The sequence below is a fragment of the Artemia franciscana genome, unplaced genomic scaffold, assembly GCF_032884065.1.
Source record: "Artemia franciscana unplaced genomic scaffold, ASM3288406v1 Scaffold_1921, whole genome shotgun sequence".
Classification (NCBI taxonomy): domain Eukaryota; kingdom Metazoa; phylum Arthropoda; class Branchiopoda; order Anostraca; family Artemiidae; genus Artemia; species Artemia franciscana.
The window spans coordinates 28,956-49,914 of NW_027063016.1; the positions used below are offsets into that span (position 1 = coordinate 28,956).

The 20,959-nt window shown below is 37.7% G+C and overlaps 1 protein-coding gene across 1 annotated transcript in view; it reads left to right on the forward strand.

Annotated features, from left to right (window-relative positions):
- Positions 1 to 18,517, forward strand: part of LOC136042749 (DNA-directed RNA polymerases I, II, and III subunit RPABC1-like) — a 34,863-nt gene extending 16,346 nt beyond the window's left edge. The window contains exons 3-4 of the mRNA XM_065727713.1: positions 5,161 to 5,300; positions 18,429 to 18,517. Coding sequence (XP_065583785.1) covers positions 5,161 to 5,300; positions 18,429 to 18,516 — 228 coding nt within the window. The 3' untranslated portion in view covers position 18,517. The remainder of the gene's footprint in view (positions 1 to 5,160; positions 5,301 to 18,428) is intronic.
- The last annotated feature ends 2,442 nt before the right edge of the window (positions 18,518 to 20,959 follow it).

Sequence of the window (20,959 nt, forward strand, 5' to 3'; positions counted from 1 at the left end):
GTTGATCGTATCGACTCAGTGGTCCTAGAATGTCGTGAGAGGGCCCATTCTAACGGAAATTAAAAGTTCTAGTGCCCTTTTCAAGTGACCAAAAAATTGGAAGGCACTTAGGCCCCCTCCCACGCTCATTTTTCCCCAAAGTCACCGGATCAAAATTCTGAGATAGCTATTTTATTCACCATAGTCGAAAATCCTAATAACTGTCTTTGGGGACGACTTACTCCCCCGCAGTCCCCGTGGGAGGGGCTGCAAGTTACAAACTTTGACCTGTGTTTACATATAGTAATGGTTGCTGGGAACTGTTGAGACGTTTTCAGGGGGAGAGTGGAGGGAGGGGGTGTTACGTGGGAGGATATTTCCATAGAGGAGCTTCTCATGGGAGAAGAGAATTTCAATGAAGGGGGCGAAGGATTTTCTAGCTTTATTTAAAAAGCAATGGAAAAATAAATATGAAAGTTTTTTTCTTCTGAAAGTGAACAGCAGCATTAAAGCTTAAAACGAACAGAAATTATTACGCATATGAGGGGTTTACCTCCTCGTAATACCTCGCTCTTTACTCTAAAGTATTTTTAGTAATTCCAACCATTTATTCTACGGCCTTTGTGATTCAGGGGCCATTCTTAAGGAATTGAGACAAAATTTAAGCTTTAGCGTAAAGAGCGAGGTATCGACGAGGGGTGAACCCCCTCATATACGCAATAAAAACATACGAATATAGAAGTTCGTTACGCAAATAATTCGTAAGATACGTATTTTTTTTACTAATGAAAACATTCGTAATAAATTACAAGTTCTAGCTGCCTTTTTAAGTAGTCAAAAAATTGGAGGGCAACTAGGCCTCGTCCCTCGCTCCTTTTTTCTCAAAATCTTCTGGTTAAGACTATGAAAAAGCGATTTTGCCAAAAAAAATTACATGCAAATTTCGTTTTAATTATTTATGTGCGGAGAGCCAAGATCAAAACATGCATTAATTCAAAAATGTCCAGAAATTAAATAATAAAAACAAGTTTTTTTAATGAAAGTAAGGAGCAACATTAAAACTTAAAACGAACAGAAATTACTCCGTATATGAAAGGGGCTTTTCCTCCTCCCCGCTCTTTATGCTAAAGTTTTTTACTGTTTTAAAAAGTAGAGTTAAGAGAATGAGTCAAACTTTAGCATAAAGAGCGGGATGTTGAGGAGGAAAAGCCCCTTTCATATACGGAGTAATTTCTGTTCGTTTTAAGTTTTAATGTTGCTCCTTAATTTCATTTAAAAAATTTGTTTTTTTTATTTAATCAAGATAGGTGACTGTAATTCTCCTTTGTGAGGTTTTTGACCATGGTTATTCCAATTGTAGTTTTCATTCCGAGGATTTTTTTTTCAAACCGTCTTTTTAAACTTCTAGTAACAACAGGCCATAGTTTACTCTTTACTAGGTTACAACCACAGCTGCAATGACGACCAATTAAACAAACGCTGCTTTCTGTGTGGTGGTGATTTTGCTCATGACACAGCTCTCTTGTCTAATGTAAGAGAGGGGATACTGCTGAAAATCAATGAGCTCTCAAGCAAAGTGGAGTCACTCAAACTCAGTCCATCAATTTTTGTGTTAAAAAACAAAATTTGCAAAACAGTGTAAACCAATTACCTGCCCCCTCCCACACTCCGAGGTGGAGCTGATGTGCTTAGGGAGATTGAAGAAATTAATTATTTTGAGAGCCTCATCAAGTCTTGAATACTGATGAAAGTCTTGAAAGCGAAATTACTACACGTATTACATTTACAGGAAGGATTTTTAGTAAACTTAGAGACCTGGGGAATAGTGCAACCTACTCCATGAAACTGACGCTCTTTATCTTTAGTAATAACGTCCTCTGAGTAATGATGCACGGATGTATATCTTGGGTCTAACTGAGCAGCTCAAATAATGAATCTTAGCAGTGGGCTGAATGGTGTCATTTTTTTATTTCCTAAGAGATGGATTGGATCTCTGGGACAAGCCATAATTAATGCCTCCGTACCTAGCCCTCTTAACGAGAAATCCACGTGCATAGCTTCGCCATGGCAGAAGGCGAGTTTAAAATACCTTTTGTTAAATACTTTTAACAATGGTTCGGTCAAACTATCCTTTGATAGATGCTGGCTGGTGCTGTCTGGGATCGGCGACAAGACTGATCAACCGATTCTTGTGAGTTGTATGGAAATGCATGATAATAATAATGAGTGTCTTACATCTGCGGCACTAAACATATTTTGCATTGTACAAAATGCTGTAATTTAGCAGGGGCGGATCTAGAGCAAATTCTTGGGGGGCTGTCTTGAGCCAAATTCTTGGCTCAAGACATAGTGATTTTTTTACAAATGAGCCAATCACTGATTTAACATCATTACCACGAGAAAAGCTTTAAAAAAGGAGATGCATTCAAATTCATTTTATTTAAAAAATATGCGACGGACAGAGCCGATTATTAGTTTTTATTGTCATGCACGCACAAAAATCCGTCGACAAGTCAAAATTAACATTCACAAAATTATAATCAAACAGTTCGTGGTAATGAACTGTAGTAAGGAGCGACCCGGCTCAATAGTAACCAAAACTCTAAAAAATTGAACTTTGATATCAATAGCTACATCAAAAGAATCGCATTTTAATGCTGATTTTAAATATATAAGTTTCATCAAGTTTAGTCTTACCCATCAAAAGTTACGAGCCTGAGAAAATTTGCCTTATTTAAGAAAATAGCGGAAAACACCCCCTAAAAGTCGTAGGATCTTAACGAAAATGACACCATCAGATTCAGCGTATCAGAGAACCCTACTGTAGTAGTTTCAAGCTCCTATCTACAAAAGTGTGGAATTTTGTATTTTTTGCCAGAAGACAAATCACGGGTGCGTGTTTATTTGGTTTTTTTTTTTGTTTTTTTTTTCTTTTTCCCAGGGGACATCGTATTGACCAAGTGGTCCTAGAATGTCGCAAGAGGGCTCATTCTAACGGAAATGAAAAGTTCTAGTGCCCTTTTTAAGTGACCAAAAAATTGGAGGGTATCTAAGCCCCCTCCCACGCTCATTTTTTTCCCAAAGTCAACGGATCAAAATTTTGAGATGGCCATTTTGTTCAGCATAGTCGAAAACCATAATAACTATGTCTTTGGGGATGACTTACTCCCCCACAATCCCTGGGGGAGGGGCTGCAAGTTACAAACTTTGACCAGTGTTTACATATAGTAATGGTTATTGGGAAGTGTACAGACGTTTTCAGGGGGATTTTATTTTGTTTGGGGGTGGGGCTTAGGAGAGGGGGCTATGTTGGAGGATCTTTCCTTGGAGGAATATGTCATGGGGGAAGAAAAATTAAATGAAAAGGGCGCAGGATTTTCTAGCATTACTATAAGAAAACAATGAAAAATAAACATGAAAACTTTCTTCAAATGAAAGGAAAGAGTAGCACTGAAACTTAAAACGAACAGATATTATTACGAATATGAGGGGTTCTAATAATTCTTTAGCATAAAGAGCGAGGTATTTAGGAGGAGATAAATACCTCGCTGTGTATGCTAAAGTATTTTTAGTAATTTCAACTATTTATTCTACGGCCTTTCTGATTCAGGGGTCATTCTTAAAGAATTGGGACAAAACTTACGATTTAGTGTAAAGAGCGAGGTATTAACGAGGGCACAAACCCCCTCGTATACATAATAAAAATATAAGGTTATGAAAGTTTGTTACGTAAGTTACTTCTTAAGTTACGTATATTTTTTACTAATAAAAACGTTCGTTAAAAATTAAAAGTTCTAGTTGCTTTTTTAAGTAGCCGAGAAATTGGAAGGCAACTAGGCCTCCTTCTCCACCCCTTATTTCTCAAAATCGTCTGATCAAAACTAAGAGAAAGTCATTTAGCCAAAAAAGAATTAATATACAAATTTCATTTTAATAATCTATGTGCGGAGAGCCAAAACCAAATATGCACTAATTCAAAAACGTTCAGAAATGAAATAAAAAAAAAACTAATTTTTTTAGCTGAAAGTAAGGAGCGACATTAAAACTTAAAACGAACAGAAATTACTCCGTATATGAAATGGGTTGTCCCCTCCGCAATCCCTCGCTCTTTACGCTAAAGTTTGACTCTTTGCCACAATTCTACTTTTTAAAACAATTAAAAGCTTTAGCGTAAAGAGCGAGGGATTGCGGAGGGGACAACCCATTTCATATACGGAGTAATTTCTGTTCGTTTTAAGTTTTAATGTCGCTCCTTACTTTCAGCCAAAAAAAATATTATTATTTTTATTTAATTTAGAAGGATATCGTGGCTCAGAGCTCTTATTTTAAACGTGACCGGATCTGTTGACATTGGGTCTGGTGGAACAAAATAAGTCCTTGTTATTTCGATGTTTGCTTGGTTCTTGAATTTAAAAATTGTGCTTAAGTATATTTGATGTTGACTTCGCCAATTTTCCCTCAGTAAAATATTTTAATTTTGGGGAGGGGGTGGCTGATCTTCAAATTTGTGTTTTTTTTGTAAAACTACAAAGCTGAGATTCAATTCAATTAAGTGGTTTTGAACGTAAAAAAGTTCACTGCTTGGATTTGGGTTCTGTACATCTCATTTAACTGACAGCAGTATCTTCAAGCAGTTGAGATGTATTCTTTTTTTTAAATCTTACATGCTTGAACAGCTTTCAAATCTGCTCAAAGAATATCCTTTTTTCTATTCTGCACGCAGATTCGAAAGTGATGGAGAAAATATAACCTACAGTTTTTCAAAATAAATCACAATTTTTTGGTTATTATTATTATTATTCTGAATGGGAGAAATAAATGAACATACAGAATTTCTTTTACAAGTCTGTCATCTTTCCGTCTTTTCCCACTCCCTGTTCTGCTGGGTTTTACTAGGTTTTTGTGCTAGGTTTTTTACCTCTACTATGTCTATATTAGGTTTTGGTGGCGAAAAACCGATTAAATCTGTTTTTATCCTTATCAAGTCGTTTCTCAAGAACCATTTTAAACAAAAAAGTTCTGACTTCGTTATTAGTCTCATTGTGTCGAGGCTAGGGGAAGTCCGTCCATAACTATGCGCTGAATTTTTGTGTAGACGCTGCTATTTTGCGTAAATACTTCAGTTCTGTAAGTATAAGAAGATTGCACCTTTGTTACCAATGTATGTTTCTTTCTTCTTAGAGTCTTGGTGATATGGCTCCCAAATACATCCTCGAATATTTCCTAGAATCTGAGCTTCTTATCAACATCACTGAGCATGAATTGGTCCCGGAGCATGTGATTCTCACCCCGGAGGAGAAAACAGAACTCCTTATGCGATAGTAAGTTTTGTCTGTGCCAAAATATTTAACATATCGATAGTTCTCCGGCACAGCTGTCGTATCTGTGTTGATCAAAGATTAATCCAAATAGTAATATAGTTATCTATAATTGTGACGCAAGATTTATTTGATAATACCTCAGTTTTTGAACTGTTGAATAGAAGGTTTAGTGCTGTGATAATGGAATTATTAAAAAGGAGCTTGGTTGCTACCAGTTCATTTATTCCAAGTAAAAAGAAAAAGACAACATAATGTGCATAGTAAGAACGTATTGAGGGGGGGGGGGGTACAAAAAACTTTGAAAAACGCTACAAAAACGTTTTTGTATTCATTTTTGCTACATTTTTATAAATCAAACAAATACTTTGGGGGAGGGGGTCAAACCCTTCCCCTGGATACGGCCTTGGTGAATAGTATCTCTTTTTAGATCACAAATTACGTTTTGACAGGCTGAGAAAGGGTTTCACGAGTGTGTCTGAATCAATTGAGAAATAAGATTATGTAACCTTATTGAAGGTTTGTAAGAAATATTAATCTATATTTTTACTTAAAAAAATAAGATTTATTCAATTTTTTTATGAGACAATGCATAGCACATACTTTCTGACTGAGAATCAACCCAAAAAAGAAGATAATTTATTACCGTACCCTTAGAATTAAGTGCGTTTCCTTTTGAATGTCTATTATACTTAACATTAAAAGTAAAAATGTAACATCTAGCCTACGGTTATGATTAAAAAATAACATTATTAGAAATCTGACAAACTAATGCTGTTTCTAAAAAATTATGAACTCTTTATGATTGATCAAGTTTTATTTCCCAAATTGTCTTCTATTAATAGCTCGAAAGTTCTTCTTTTGCCTGTTTTATTTCTGAAAATTGTTTAATGTAGTGACTAAACAATAACTGTGTAATCTCTTACAAAATCAATTTCTAATGAAAAGGTTAGAAAGCAGATGTTAATGAAGACTTGTAATGACGCTCCCGAATTTTCAAGTAGAAGAATATAGCAAAAAAGACTGAAAACTGTGATTTTGCAAGGGTAATTAAATCGTTTCGTCCAAAACTGTCAGAAAAGTTATCACATGACATTCTAGCAATGCTTTTCCGATTGAAGGTAGCGTGTTCCATGAGCCATATATAAGATTTGGCCAAGCAGTATGTCTAGAATTAAGCATGGTTCGCTGGCATTTCATTGTGAATGGTTTCTATTTTAAAGGACACGACTTCAAGCCACTAGAAAGTAATGGTGTCACGAGCAGAAAAGGATCAAAGGTCCGAGGGAAATAATAACCTAAGCTACAAGTCATGTTCAAACAAAGTGGGTGCCGAACCCCAAGCTGATGAAATATGTAAGGTACCTTGGCCCCCAGAAATTACGTTTCCTAGGCGACATGAAGTGTTGCAGTAACCCTTTATCGTCTTCGCCAACAGAAATGTCGCAGAGGCAACACTTTGGTTGGGAGTCCAAGGAAGGGATTTACAAATATTATATTGACTTTGGAGCCGTTTGAACCTTGTGTTTATGTAATGTATGCAATATGTATACATAATATTCCTTAAACGTGTCGGAAACAAAATTTTGACTTTTCAGCCAGTTGAACTCTTAAAATATGTGCATGAAAGTACCCTCAAACACATCAGAAACAAATTAAATTTAGCCAAATTCGCTCCCCTGGTTTAGTTTTGTTTTTTCGCTGTTGTTTATTTTCCGCAAAATCGTATTGCTGCAGCTAGTCTTTACTATAAGAGCCGTGGTACCCGCCGGGCGTGCCCCTTAAATTGCTGGGACAAGGTAACCAACCCTCAACACTTCCCTTACTTTTCTATTCATTGTTGCCAGAGCATCGCGGCAAAGTGATTCGGACATCTTTTTGGCCCACCTTCCTTAATTGCGGGGTAAGGGTTCAATAGCCAGACGACATTTCGAGCTCAAAACACTCAACGCTACTACTTGATTTGCAACTAAACAAATGAACCAACCACCATGTTCTGTTTGCAGTCAAAATGTAACCAAAAGCAGCGGCGGTGCAAAATGCACGAAATGCCATAAGTGGTGCCATCTGACGTGCGGAAAGACAAAATACTCACGTGAACTAGCAAGCATCTTTGTTTGCCCTAGCTGCAAGCCTGCGAATACAAGCTCACCTGCATCGGGAGTCCCAAAACCCGATCGAACCCAGAAGTAGCCCCTAGTCCAAATCTACCGCCGAAAAACAACTCAACTCCGATCAGCACAAACAACGATATGCCAACAACATTCAGAGGCAACAACAACATCTCGGATCAGAGCTTGGGACAGGGAAAAGCCACCTTACCTGAAGCGGTCGAGCTCAGCGCTGCAAATGAACTATGCAGCTACTGTCATCTACCGACAGAAAATTCCACGGTCATCAAATGCTTTTTCTGTAGTGAATACGAGCACGCGGGATGTAGACAATTAAACGCCGATCTATTCCTAACAATTAGGAGCCTAGATCCTGATTCACGTCTTTTCAAATACGAATGCGAGAGCTGCAACAAAAGAAACGTATCGTTCCTGCAGCTAAAACTGAGGGAAGCGCTCCAGTTAAATGCACCCAGTCCTTCGCTCCCAGCTCCTGTTCCAACGGAAAGCACCATCCAAAGCTATGATACTACTGTTGATGTGATACTGAAGGCTGATAAGGAAAAACAACTTAGAGAAGGAAAACGGACAAATGTTGCGATCTTTGGTCTCCCGGAGTCAGAAGACACCTCTGACAAAGACTTGGTGATTAACCTAACTACAGAGAATGATTTGGGAGCTCACCTGCAGGACGACGACATTCGTGAGGTCGTACGCGTTGGAAGTCAAATAAATGGCAGTAAGCCACGCGTCTTAGTAGTCAAACTGAAGGACTCAATCGACACAATCAAGAAGCGACAGAAGATTCTCAGTGCAGCCCCAAATCTAAGAAAATCGACCAACGAACTTGTAAAAAACCAGGTCTACATAAACCCTGATCGAACACCAATGCAAAGGGCACAACTGGCACAACAGCGTCGAGCAAAGTCGAGCCAAGGTCAGCAAGCACAGCAACACTCTAATGTTACTGGAAGCACCAATTCCAGGTCCAACGGGAACCAGAGAATGAGACAACAAGCGAGACCATCAAATGGTCCCAGCCAACGACAGCCCCAAAATTGACGAGGAAAAGGCCCAAGCCATACAAATGAGTCCGAAAAAAAATAAAATGCCTCTATTTCAACGCTGACTCTCTCTTAAACAAAATGGAGGAGGCAAAGCAGGTTATCAAACTGGAAAATCCGGATATTGTGGCAATAGTAGAAGTTAAACCAAAAAACTACAGATACTTACCTACCGTCACAGAGCTCAGTATCGAAGATTATTATCTGTATGAACAAAATCTGGAAGAGAATACAGGTAGAGGGATAGTCTGCTATTGTCGAAAAGGCATCAACGTGCATCCAATATCAAGGTCAACCGACACGATTGAGCCCAAAGAAAGTCTGTGGATCTGCATTAAGTCTAAAACGACCAGCGAGACTGTTCTTGGGATCTGTTATCGTAGCCCCAACAACACTAACACATCCGACGAAGCTCTGTTCTCGCGAATAGCAGCATTTGCTAAGAATACCAACCAAAAGCTTGCTATTATAGGAGATTTCAATCTCCCTAAGATAGACTGGAATAGGCGATACACCACGGAATCTACCGCAAGCTTGACGAGTAAATTCCTGGACGTTATTAACGAACACTTTCTAGAGCAGCTAATATCTGAGCCAACAAGGATGCGGGGATCTGACACACCAAGTATCCTCGATTTGTTACTGGTAAATGATGGAGACCTGGTATCAGATATTAAGCAGTTGTCACCAATCGGTAAATCGGATCACTCGTTAATTGTGTTTAGCTTGAAAACGGAGGTTTTGAGGACACTTGTGGCACCGAAACGTAACTACTACAAGGGAGATTACGTTGCTATGAGAAGAGAGCTTTCGGATGTCAACTGGATTGAAGAATTCAGTGGGTTGGAGTCGTTAGACACCATTTACACAAGGATCACTAAAATTGTAGCCTCAATGGAAGAACAATTTATTCCTATGCACAATAAATACACCCGTGTTGCATTACCTAAAGCCAATATTGAACTGATTAAAGCAAAACAAAAAGCATGGAGAGACTACAAAAGTAATCGACAAAGTAACGACCGAGAGAAAACATTCAAGAGGCTCCGCAACAGGGTTCGAAAAGCAACAAGAAGAGAAGGAAAGCTTAGAGAACGTAAATTAGCTTTCTCCTTGAAAGAAAACCCAAAAATTTTCTGGAAATACATGAACAGCAAAAGGAAAAACAAAGGTGGAGTCTCATCTCTTTACGATCCCGTGAAACAAAAGCTGGTACACGACCCCACGGACAAGGCAAATTTTCTCAACAGCCAGTTCTCTTCTGTTTTTACTCAGGAACCTGAGAACGAAGACCACTTTAGCCGCGAGGAACCAATTCAGGGTATAAGCGAATTGATAAGATCGATAGAGATCAAACATAGCGATGTTCTAAAAAAACTCAGAGAACTTAACCGAAGCAAGTCCACAGACCCAGACAATCTACATCCAAAACTGGTCAAAGAACTTGCAACGGCAATAACAGAGCCACTAGTCTACATTTATAGAAAGTCTCTTGAACTCGGTGAGCTTCCCGCTATTTGGAAAAAACGCTATTGTCGTCCCAATATACAAAGGTGGGAAACGAGAAGACCCATCAAACTACCGACCGATAAGCCTCACTTGTATTACGTGTAAAGTACTTGAGTCTCTCATTGCAGACCACACCCTAGAACACTTAAAACGAGAAAAAATACTTACCGAAAAGAAGTTTGGTTTTCTTAAGGAACAATCTGCAGAGATCCAACTGCTTTGTGCCACAGATGATTGGAAGAAAAACATCGACAAGGGGTTCCAGATTGATCTCATATACTTGGATCTCAAGAAAGCCTTTGACAAAGTTCCCCATAAGCGTCTCGTCAAGAAGCTCAGGAAATACGGTCTCTCCTCATCCGGGTCCTCATTCAGTCTTCTTCAATGGATAACGGACTTCTTAACTGGCAGAAAGCAAGTTGTGTGCGTAGAAGGTTGTTTCAGCAATACCGAAGAAAAAGTTCTTAGCGGAGTACCCCAGGGGTCAATTCTCGGCCCCTTCTGTTTAATCTCTACATCAACGATCTAGTTGAGGGCATCAAATCTGGCATCCTTCTCTACGCGGACGACACAAAGCTCTATCGCGTCATCTTGTCATGTGAAGACATTCACCACCTGCAGGCGGATCTCCAACGAATCGATGACTGGATGAAGAAGTGGATCATGGAAATCAATACCCAGAAAAGTCATATCCTCACTCTGGGTCCACAAAACTTTTCGTCCTCATACTTTCTTGGTTCCGCTGCACTCACTCTTAGTAGAGAAGAAAGAGACCTAGGCATCTTAGTGGATTCTGAACTGAACTTCAGTAGCCATTATGAAGCTGTCGTCAAGAAGGCTTCCAAAGTTGCTGGTATGATCAGAAGAAACTTCTCGTGCGAGGACGACAAAATGCTTGCTACGCTCTATAAGTCCCTTTTCCGCCCGATTCTTGAGTATTTACATTGTTCTACAAGACCATACTACAACAAGGACATAGATGCTCTCGAAAATGTTCAGAGGAGGATAACTAAATTCTCTCCCAGGTTACGGTTCTTTCCCTACGAAGAGCGGCTTAGAAAGCTTGAAATCCCAACCCTCGCCTATAGATTTCATCGTGGTGATCTTATTGAAATGTACAAGCTCTGCAATGGAGCCTATGATAACGTACCAGCCCAGAGAATCGTGCAGTTCAATAAAAATCATCTCCGAGGACATCAGTACAAAGTGAGTGTGGAACGTTTTTACAAGGACATGGGCCGATGGACTTTCGGCAATCGAGTTGTTCAGCATTGGAACAACTTACCAGAAAGAGTAATCTGCTCCACAAACCTACGGACATTCAAGAAGGAAGTTGATGAATATTATTCAAGTGACATTTTCTCCTTATGCAAATTTAGAAGAAATGCAAATTAAGATTTTCGTTTTGTAGAGGCTTAACGGCCTGCCATCAAATTTGCGAATATATTTATTTATTTATTTATATAATAACTGCGTTGCATAATTGTCATGTATTTTGTTTATAATCGTTGCCTATCCGCTTGAAGACAAATCTTACCCTCAAATGTATCGGAAACAAGAGAAACATAGACAAGTCATTTGTCTTGACTTAAAATGCATTCACGACCCAATAATTGGTACACAAACTAGAAAAGGTTACAAGTTTCTCATTGACCAATATAACCCAATCTAACAGCCGAATGTTGCTTTCAAGTCTCTAAATTGTCTTATACTTCTAATCCGAATTCTTTCTTTCAATGTGCACATTAAAAATGAATCTTTTAACCCCTCGAAATCTTAAGGGTTATATCTTATGAAAGAACTCAAAACTTACAATATAATTTTATCAAACCTAGTTGTTACTATAAAGCTATGTGACGCTTTTCGTAATAGATAAACGCTGATACAAATAAAAGGAAAGTACAACCAGTCTGTAAAAGAAATTAACCCTTCATTTCTGGGGACCATGCTCTATCAACCTGTTCTTACTTGCAGTTCCATCTCCGTAGTGGACATGAAACCAAATTTTTTTAACCTTAAATGCACCAGAAGCAAATAATAATGTCTACAAACACGAGCGAGGCATAACACTAAAAGCCAATAGCTACTATCAAGTCCCTCCCTTGTCTTAAAATAAGAATCAGATTTCCAATATGTACCACAACTTTAGCGTGGTACATATCAACGACTTTTAATCAGTGTTGAAAAAACTATCCGTCTTGGTTCAAAAGTTTATTTTCTTGCCATGGGCCAACTTTTTAATATCACTGCTTAATAAGGAGCAAAAGGAAAGCTCCTATTGCTTTGGTGAGGGGGCCAGGTAACCGTTATACATCTTAAGCACTTTTCGATTTTCGTTCAACTTCAATTTGAAACTGGTATCTGCTTGCTTGCCTCCTATAACGGAGCTTTTTAGTCGAAAGCAGAAACATGGTTCCATGGAAGGAAAGATTGGCTGTGTAACTTCAGGTAGTCTTGTCCAACAGAGGTATTAAAACTCCATTTTAACTGACAAACCATAGACTCAGGATCAGTTACTAGTGAAACCGTCCTTTTCTGTCCCAGGCATATTTTGTATTGAGCATTCCAAAATTTTATGTCATATTCATCAATTTTGCCTGAAACCGGCAGACTAGGGAAAAAACAGGACAAAACCAAAGTGTCGTTACCCCAACGGGATTGGCAAAAAATAACTTTTTATAAGACTGATTATTTTGTATTTACAGGAGTTTCGTATTCCACTAGAATTTCCAGGAGGCATCACTAGCTATTAAACATTTTATGTAGGCAGAAGCGGAAGCCGTGGTTTATGCTATTTTTGCTTGCAGCTCATTGCACAACTCAGCACTAAGCTGCCTGTGATCTATACAGCTGTATATTCTCATTTGCCCCTTTATTCAGAGCCTCACTGGTACTCCCTCCTAAGGAGTTCCCACTTCCTTTCAATTCTATCTTATAACCTCATCCATTCGAGCACATCCTGTTTTTTTTTTACACCTGCTGACATGCCAAATCCTCATAATTTTCTTAAAATCATCTTTGGAATGCCACCTGGCTATTTCAATCTTCTTTCTTTCCATTGTAAATTTAAAGAGTGAGATCGAACAACGTTTTTTTCTAAACTTAGACTGGAAGATATGTTTTTTTCTTCTTTGAGGAAGGGGGGAGGGGTAAATAATTTTCTTTCTTCGTATCTCTGGGTTTCCTGTTAAAACTCGTTTGAATTATCATTCTGACATTGGAAAATGTTCCGTGCTTCTATTTTCAAACACGTATCGTCATATAGAAGTTTTTAGTTTCATTTATTTATTGATAACGATTTCTGGTAGTTTTATGCTTCGAATATTGTTTGACTTCATTTTTTCTCATTCTCGGCTTAGTGGAGCTCTTTACTTTCCTTTGAAAACTTTTTTGTGGAAAAAAAAATTAATTAGTTTTTGTCCGTTTTTATTGACATAGTCTGGTTTATTTGGAAAAAATAGAAAAATGAAGTATTTTAACTTGGGAGTGGGTGATTGGATCTTAATGAAATTTGATGTTTGGAATGATATTGTGTCTCAGAGCTCTTATTTAAAATCCCGACCGGATCTGTTGAAATTGGGGGGAGTTGGAGGGGGGGGGGAAACCTAAAATCTTGGAAAACACTTAGAGTGGAGGGATCGGGATGAAACTTGATGGGAAAAATAAGCGCAAGTCCCAGATACATGATTGACATAATCGGAACTGATTCGCTCTCTTTGGGGTAATTTGGGGGGGGGGAGTAATACTTAAAAATTTGAAAAATGAGATATTTTCAACTTACGACGGGTGATCGGATCTCAATGAAATTTGATGTTTAGAAGGATATCGTGTCTCAGAGCTCTTATTTAAATCCCGACCGGATCTGGTGACGGGGGCGGGGAGTTGGAGGGGGAAACCTAAAACTTGGAAAACACTTAGAGTGGAGGGACCGGGATGAAACATGGTGGGAAAATAAAACACAAGTCCTAGATAGATGATTGACATAAACGGAATGGATCCGCTCTCTTTGGGTAGTTGGGGGTGGGGTATTTCTGAAAAATAAAAAAATGAGGTATTTTTAACTTATGAACGGATGATCGGATTTCAATGAACTTTGATATTTAGAAGGATATCGTGGTTCAGAGCTCTTATTTAAACCCTACCGGATCTGGTGACATTTGGGGGGGGGGAGTTGGGAGGGGGAAATCTAAAACTTGGAAAACCCTTAGAGTGGAGGGATCGGGATGAACTTGGTGGAAAAAAACACGAGTCCTAGATACATGATTGACATAACCAGAAAGGTTCCCTCTCTTTGGGGTAGTTGGGGGGGGGGGGGGTAATTCTGAAAAATTAGAAAAATGAGGTATTTTTAACTTACGAACGGGTGATTGGATCTCCATGAAATTTGATATTTAGAAGGATATCGTGTCTCAAAGCTCTTATTTTAAATCTTGACTGGATCTGGTGACATTGTGGGAAGTTTGGGGTGGGGAAACCTAAAATGATGGAAAACGCTTAGATTGGAGGGATTGGGATGACACTTGGTTGGAAAAATAAGCAGAAGTCTTGCATACATGATTTACATAATTGGAACGGATCTGCTCAATTGGGGGGGGGGGTAATTCTGAAAAAAAGAAAAAATGACCTATTTTGAACTTACGAAGGAGTGATCGGATCTTCATGAAACTTCATATTTAGAAGGACCTCGTAACTCAGATATCTTATTTTAAATCTCTTATGTCAAATCCTACCAGATATTTTGACATTGGGGGATATGGAGGGGGAAATCTTGGAAAAACACTTGGAGTGGAGGAATCGGGATGAAGCTTGGTGGATAGAATAAACAAATGTCCTTGATACGTGATTGACAGAATCGTACTGATTCGCTCTCTTTGGGGGATTTGGGGGGAGGGGTTCAGTGATTTGGCGAGTTCGGTGCTTCTGGACGTGCTAGGGCGATGAAAATTGGTAGGCGTGTCAGGGAGCTGCACAATTTGACTTGATAAAGTCGTTTTTCCCAGATTCGATCATCTGGGGGGGCAAAAGGGAGAGGAAAAAATAGAAAAAAATAGGGATTTATAACTTACGAGTGGGTAATCGGATCTTAATGAATTTTGATATTTAGAAGGACTTTGTGACTCAGGCTCTTATTTTAAATCTTGACCGGCATTAAGCCTCTTATTTTCCTTTTTAAATCAATCTATTGATTCATAGAATTTGGTTAGAGCTCATACCATATGATCTCTTGGCTCTTAGCTCTTCTCGCCTCGTCACAAGTGCCATATGAGCTCTTAACTCTTGGGTTCTAAAAGAATCCATAATACGGGTTGTTATTTAATGTTGGAGAAACTGTTTCAACATTTTTTAGTCCTGACACAAGCGGTATTATCTAATTTAATATGATATAGCTTCTGAAATTGACCTAAGAACCAAAACTTAATATCATTCCCACAAGATTCTATCTATGATCTTTGACAACCTGGATACACTTACACTTTTTTTATTTATTCAAATTGTAAGAACAGAAGTATTAATTGTATTATCCCCAAAAGTTTCAACTTAATACCCCCAGTCGTTCTCGATGTATTGCTGAGGTATCTTATTGGTAACCATAAATACAATGCCTTTTGATGTATTTTAAAGTAACATTTAGTTTTAAGGTATAATAGTGGGGGGGGGTGGTTTACCTGCCTTGTGTATCTAAAGGCATATTTGCTGGACCGTTCTACTATGCTGAACAAAATGACTCTCTCACAAGTTAGACTGGATTTGTTCGGAAAATGAACGGGCTTGAGAGAAAGGTTGCTTGCCCTCCAATGTCTTGTTACTTTTAAAACGGGCACCAGAACTTTTAATTTGGAATTGAAATAGCTCCTTTAAAAGTTTCCTAAAAACCTGCATCTATACAGTTTTTTCCTTTAATTGAAATTCCTAAACGTTCTCTAAAAGTTTTATCTTAAAACCATTAGCGTTTATTTGTTACATTGACAGTAGTGGTAGCATTAAAAGTACAAATATTGTACCTTTTGGCTTACTGATATAAGTTGTTCTTCAAATATTGGTTTATCGCCATTTGAAAGTCCACATGCTCCTAGTTTGTTTTGATTTAGTTCAACATCTGCCTAAATATTCCTTAAAAGTTTCACCTTAATACCCTAGCTTGTGCAATAACAATATTCGTAGCAGCATTAGTAGCAGTATGCACATAGCACCTTTGGTTTCTTTAGAAACCCCTTCAACACACGCTGAAAGTTTCAGCTTAATAAATACCATCAACCATCCTTGAAGCATTTCTGATGCGTCGGCTCGACAACCTGTGTGAGCATAGTATTTAGTTCCATACAGTTCCTGTCTATCCCAAATTTTTCACCTTAATATCCTTAGTTCTGATAGCAGTAATAGTAGTAGTAGATGTAGTAGCCTATACTTTAGTGGAAATAGTAGCAATAGAAGTAGTAATAATAGTAACAGTAGTATGAGTAGAAGCAGCAGCATTAGGATGCAAATATTTTCTTTTGATTAGTTCGACACCCATAACAACAAGCCCTGTTAGTTTGAACTTCACACACCAAACTGTTCTAAGATATTGCTATGACACCCTTTCGACAACCTGCATACAGAGGGCGTGTTCTGATTCAGTTATCTTTCCCCTCAAAATTTCTTGAAAATTTCAACTTCCTGCATTAGCGTAGTTGTATAGTAGTCACAGTAGTAGTATTATTCGAAGTTTATACGATCACCCTTTCAATATAAACTTATGTACCCTCAGGGCACAACTTACAACCCTTGCCCTGACGGGTATTGGGGTTGTCATCCTCAAAGACATAATATCTAAACCTTCAATTATGTTGATTAAAACGCCTATCTCAAAATTTTGATTGGAATTGTTTGGGGAAATGGTATGTGTGGCAGGGGGTGACTTTCCCTCAATCACTTTCGATTATTGAAAAGGCCACAAGTCCTTTCAATTTCCAATCGAATGAGCTTTCTTTGAAGTTTCAGCGACAACAAATGGCCATCTCAAATTTTCTACCAGATGCGTTTTGGGAAAATACGAGGTGTGGGGGGTATCACCCTCCGATCCCTCTGAAACTTATACCTTATATGCCCCCAGGGCCTAGCTTCTAACCCTTGACCTGAGGGCTCCGGGGGGTTGTCATCCTCAATTTCCGGACCTTTCAATTACATTGAACAAAATGGTGATCTCAAAATTTTGATTAGATGTGTTTGGAGAAATTGTGGGCATGGGAGGAGGGGTTAATTTTCCTCCAATCGCTTTTGACTATAAAAAGCACTCTAGCCCTTTCAATTTTCAATCGAATGAGCTCTTTTTGAAGTTTCTACGACAACAAATGGCCACCTTAAAATTTCTATCAGCTACATTTTGGGAAAATATGAGGTGTGGAAGTGGGTGATAACTCTGAATCTAAAACAGGGAACTAGAACTTCTGATTACCAATCCAATGAGCCCCCTCCGAAGTTTATACGATCACTCTTTCTATATATACCTTATATGCTCCCTACGTTTGATAAAATGGCTATCTGAAAATTTTGATTGGATGTGTTTGGAAACACGGTGGGCATGGGAGGGGGGTTGTGTCCCTCCAATCACTTTAAAAAGGACACTAGCCCTTTAAATTACTAATTGAATGAGCCCTTTTCTGAAGTTCTATGACAAAAATAGCCGTATAAAAATTTTATCAGAAGCATTTCAAGAAAATCCGAGGTGTGTGTGTGGGATGGGGTATCCACACTCCCATCACTCTGAATCTCAAAAAGGCTCTAAAACTTCTGATTAGCACTGCAATGAGCCTCTTCCGAAGTTCATGCGATCACCCTTTCTATATAAACCATAAATGCCCTGAGGGCATAACTTACAACCCTTGCCCTGAGTGCTGTAGGGGGATCGTCAACCTTAAATACATAATTTCAAGACCTTCCAACTACGTTGGATAAAATTCTATCTCAAAATTTTGATTGGATGGGTTTGGGTAAGTGGTAGGCGTGGAAGTGGGGTTGGTTGCTCTCCAATCACTTTCGGCTGTTAAAATTGGCAATATCCCTTTAAATTTCAATTGAATGAGCCCTTTCTGAATTATCTACGACACCTCCGTCGATACGAAGTGCCCTGGTCTAAAACCGAAAAAAAATAATACATTGTGCCCATATCACTCTACTTAGGCAGCGCTATTGCGCTGCCTATGATAAAGAGGATTGACACAAGGTTTGCAGTTGGAAAATATTTGGTTGCCATGAAAATGACTTTTAAGTGTTTCAACCCTTCCTCCATAAAAAAAAATCTCTGATTTGCCCTCTTTCTAATGGCAAAAATATTGACCATATAGTGGGTGTACTGTCGTTATAAAATCATATTGATTGTTCCCACTCGCATGCTGGTAAAAAGTGTTGTATTTCGGAAGCCTAGTTTTTTATGTTCTAATACATTAATGTAATTTTTTCTGTTAAAGCAAATTGAAAGAGAATCATCTTATGAGAATTCAGGCTGGTGACCCCGTAGCTCGTTACTTTGGATTAAAGAGAGGCCAAGTAAGTTAGTTTCGCTGGAATTCTTTATTGGATTGATTTATTTTAACTTTTCTGTTTTACTTCAATCGTATTTGTCGTTAAATAATTTTTGCTGCTACTGAATGCAGCTTACTACTACCAGTAACTCATTGCTGCACAAAATTGCCGAAGGTCAACATAGCTGTGCCAGCCTCTCATCAAACCAATCCGATTCAACTTACTCTTTGTTTCCTCCGCTGACATTCACACTTCCTTCTAATCCTTTCTTATAGTTTATTATCTGTCTGTACTTTGTGGTTCACCCCAGCTAATTACCGAAATCCAATGTTTGGTATTGAGCCAATAAAGATTAGATGTCTCTTTCTATCCTAAAGCTAGTCACGGATCCATGTAGTTCGAGCCCAGTGATGGAAAGTATATAAAATTCGGTTTCTTCACTGATACTGAATTGATGTCAAGCTAAAGATCAGACGAAGAAGAGCTCCACAAGCTAGATAAAGCTGTTTCAGTTGTGTAAAAAACACAAAAGAATAATTTCTTCTTTGAATAATTTTGTTTTTGAGATAATCATTTCAAGCAAAGATTAAAATTGTATCTCTTGTCGTCTGTATCTTTTGCGTTGAAACTTTTGTGTTTCTTTTCTCTTTTGATCCTTTTCTAAAGTTTTCTACAGCTAGTTTACGAGATAAAGGCTGGATATGGAATATGATTAGTTGATTTTGCAAGTCATTGAGAAAAATGCTAAAAACATGAAAAGTCATAGGATTTTTTAGGAATCTCCGCTGGTGGTAATCCTAAAGGTGGTGGTAAGGAGAGATGGTAACCGAGCCTGAGTCACGCTTAAGTTCAAATTAACACGATTACCAGCTTCATTTGACCCTAGGTAAAATCAGTACAACTAACCAATTCCTTTTGTTAAATCCTCCTCCCTCGCCTTAGTTCACTCATTATCGTCTAAAACTTTGAGCTATTTAGAATTAAGTTTTACTGTTTGCAATATGAGACGATTTTTCCTAAAATCGAGTTTGTTCTTTAATGTTTGATATCTAAAAAGTTTTCCTTGGACACCTCTAATAATTACAAATTGGGTTAGATTTTACCATATGGCGCTGCTGAGCTGGAATATAATGGATTTATTCTATTTACATCACGTCTTCCTCTCTTTATATTTAGATTAAGGAAGTATGGGGGATGAATTTTATTTTAAGGCAATGCTTAGTACAGAATTTAAGTGGATAATACCGGTAAGAGGAAACTATTTTCTAATTGGAGATAGAAGAATATGCATGGGAACGGTGAAGTTGAAAGTGGATCCTTATTTTTTCCAATAAATGTATATTGCCAGGATAATTTGATCTGTTTTTTGGTTTTTGTAAGGAGTTAAAAGTACTGAAAGGGGAAATTCACCGTCCTGTTCTAAAGGAAAGAATGGATGGATACTGTATAATAAGTCATATAATTAATTTTTTTTTTGGGGGGGGGGGTCAAGTATATAAGAAGGTGGGTTGTTTTTGGGTATGGCTCATTGAGATTATATTTTTTTAGTTTATTTATAAGGTTTTTTTTGGTTTAAAATTTATACTGACAATATTTTTTTCAAATCATAGTTCTGATAACAATCACTTACTCTTTTCTTTGCCTAGTTTGTCAATAAAGAAATATTTATTTATTATTTAAGTTTAGTTCATTGTAGGACATTGTTTCTGCTCGTCTTAAGTTGTAATACCGGGGGACAGAGCTTCTTTCGCTGAAGTTACTTTAGACATAAAAACGGTGTCTGGTGTATCCCCACTCTCCTGCGGAAAATTCCCCCCGTGGAAATGCGTGCCCCCTATACCCTGATTCACACAAGAAAAGGACCCTTTGAGTATTTTTTTTCGATTTATTGTTTTTAAACAAAGATACAAAGGCTAAGGTAGTTGTCAAACTCAAGGGGTCAATTCGTCCCCTCCAATTCCAATAACTATCGAGTGCGGAGGATGGAAGATCTTATTCTTATTTTGTTTTGCTTATAATAAATGCCATGGGGTTTTATAAACGACAAAAGTAGAACCAAACCCAAAATAAAGATTTTATGTCTGTAGAAAGACCCATGTAAAAAAAGAAGATTCACAAGATTCCAGGTTCGAACCTTGACTTTGGTGTTAATACAAATGAAGAGAAAAACTAAAAAAAGGTAAAAACTACAAAAAAAATAAAAAAGCTAAAAAAAAGGTAAGAAACTAAAAACTAAAAAAGAATAAAAACAAAAAATAGGTAAAACCTACAAAAAAAACTGAAAAGAAAAAAAAACTAAAAACTAATAAAAAAAACTAAAAAACTAAAAAAGGTTTGTCTTATATATATATATATATATATATATATATATATATATATATATATATATATATATATATATATATATATATATATATTATATATATATATATATATATATATATATATATATATATATATATATATATATACTAGC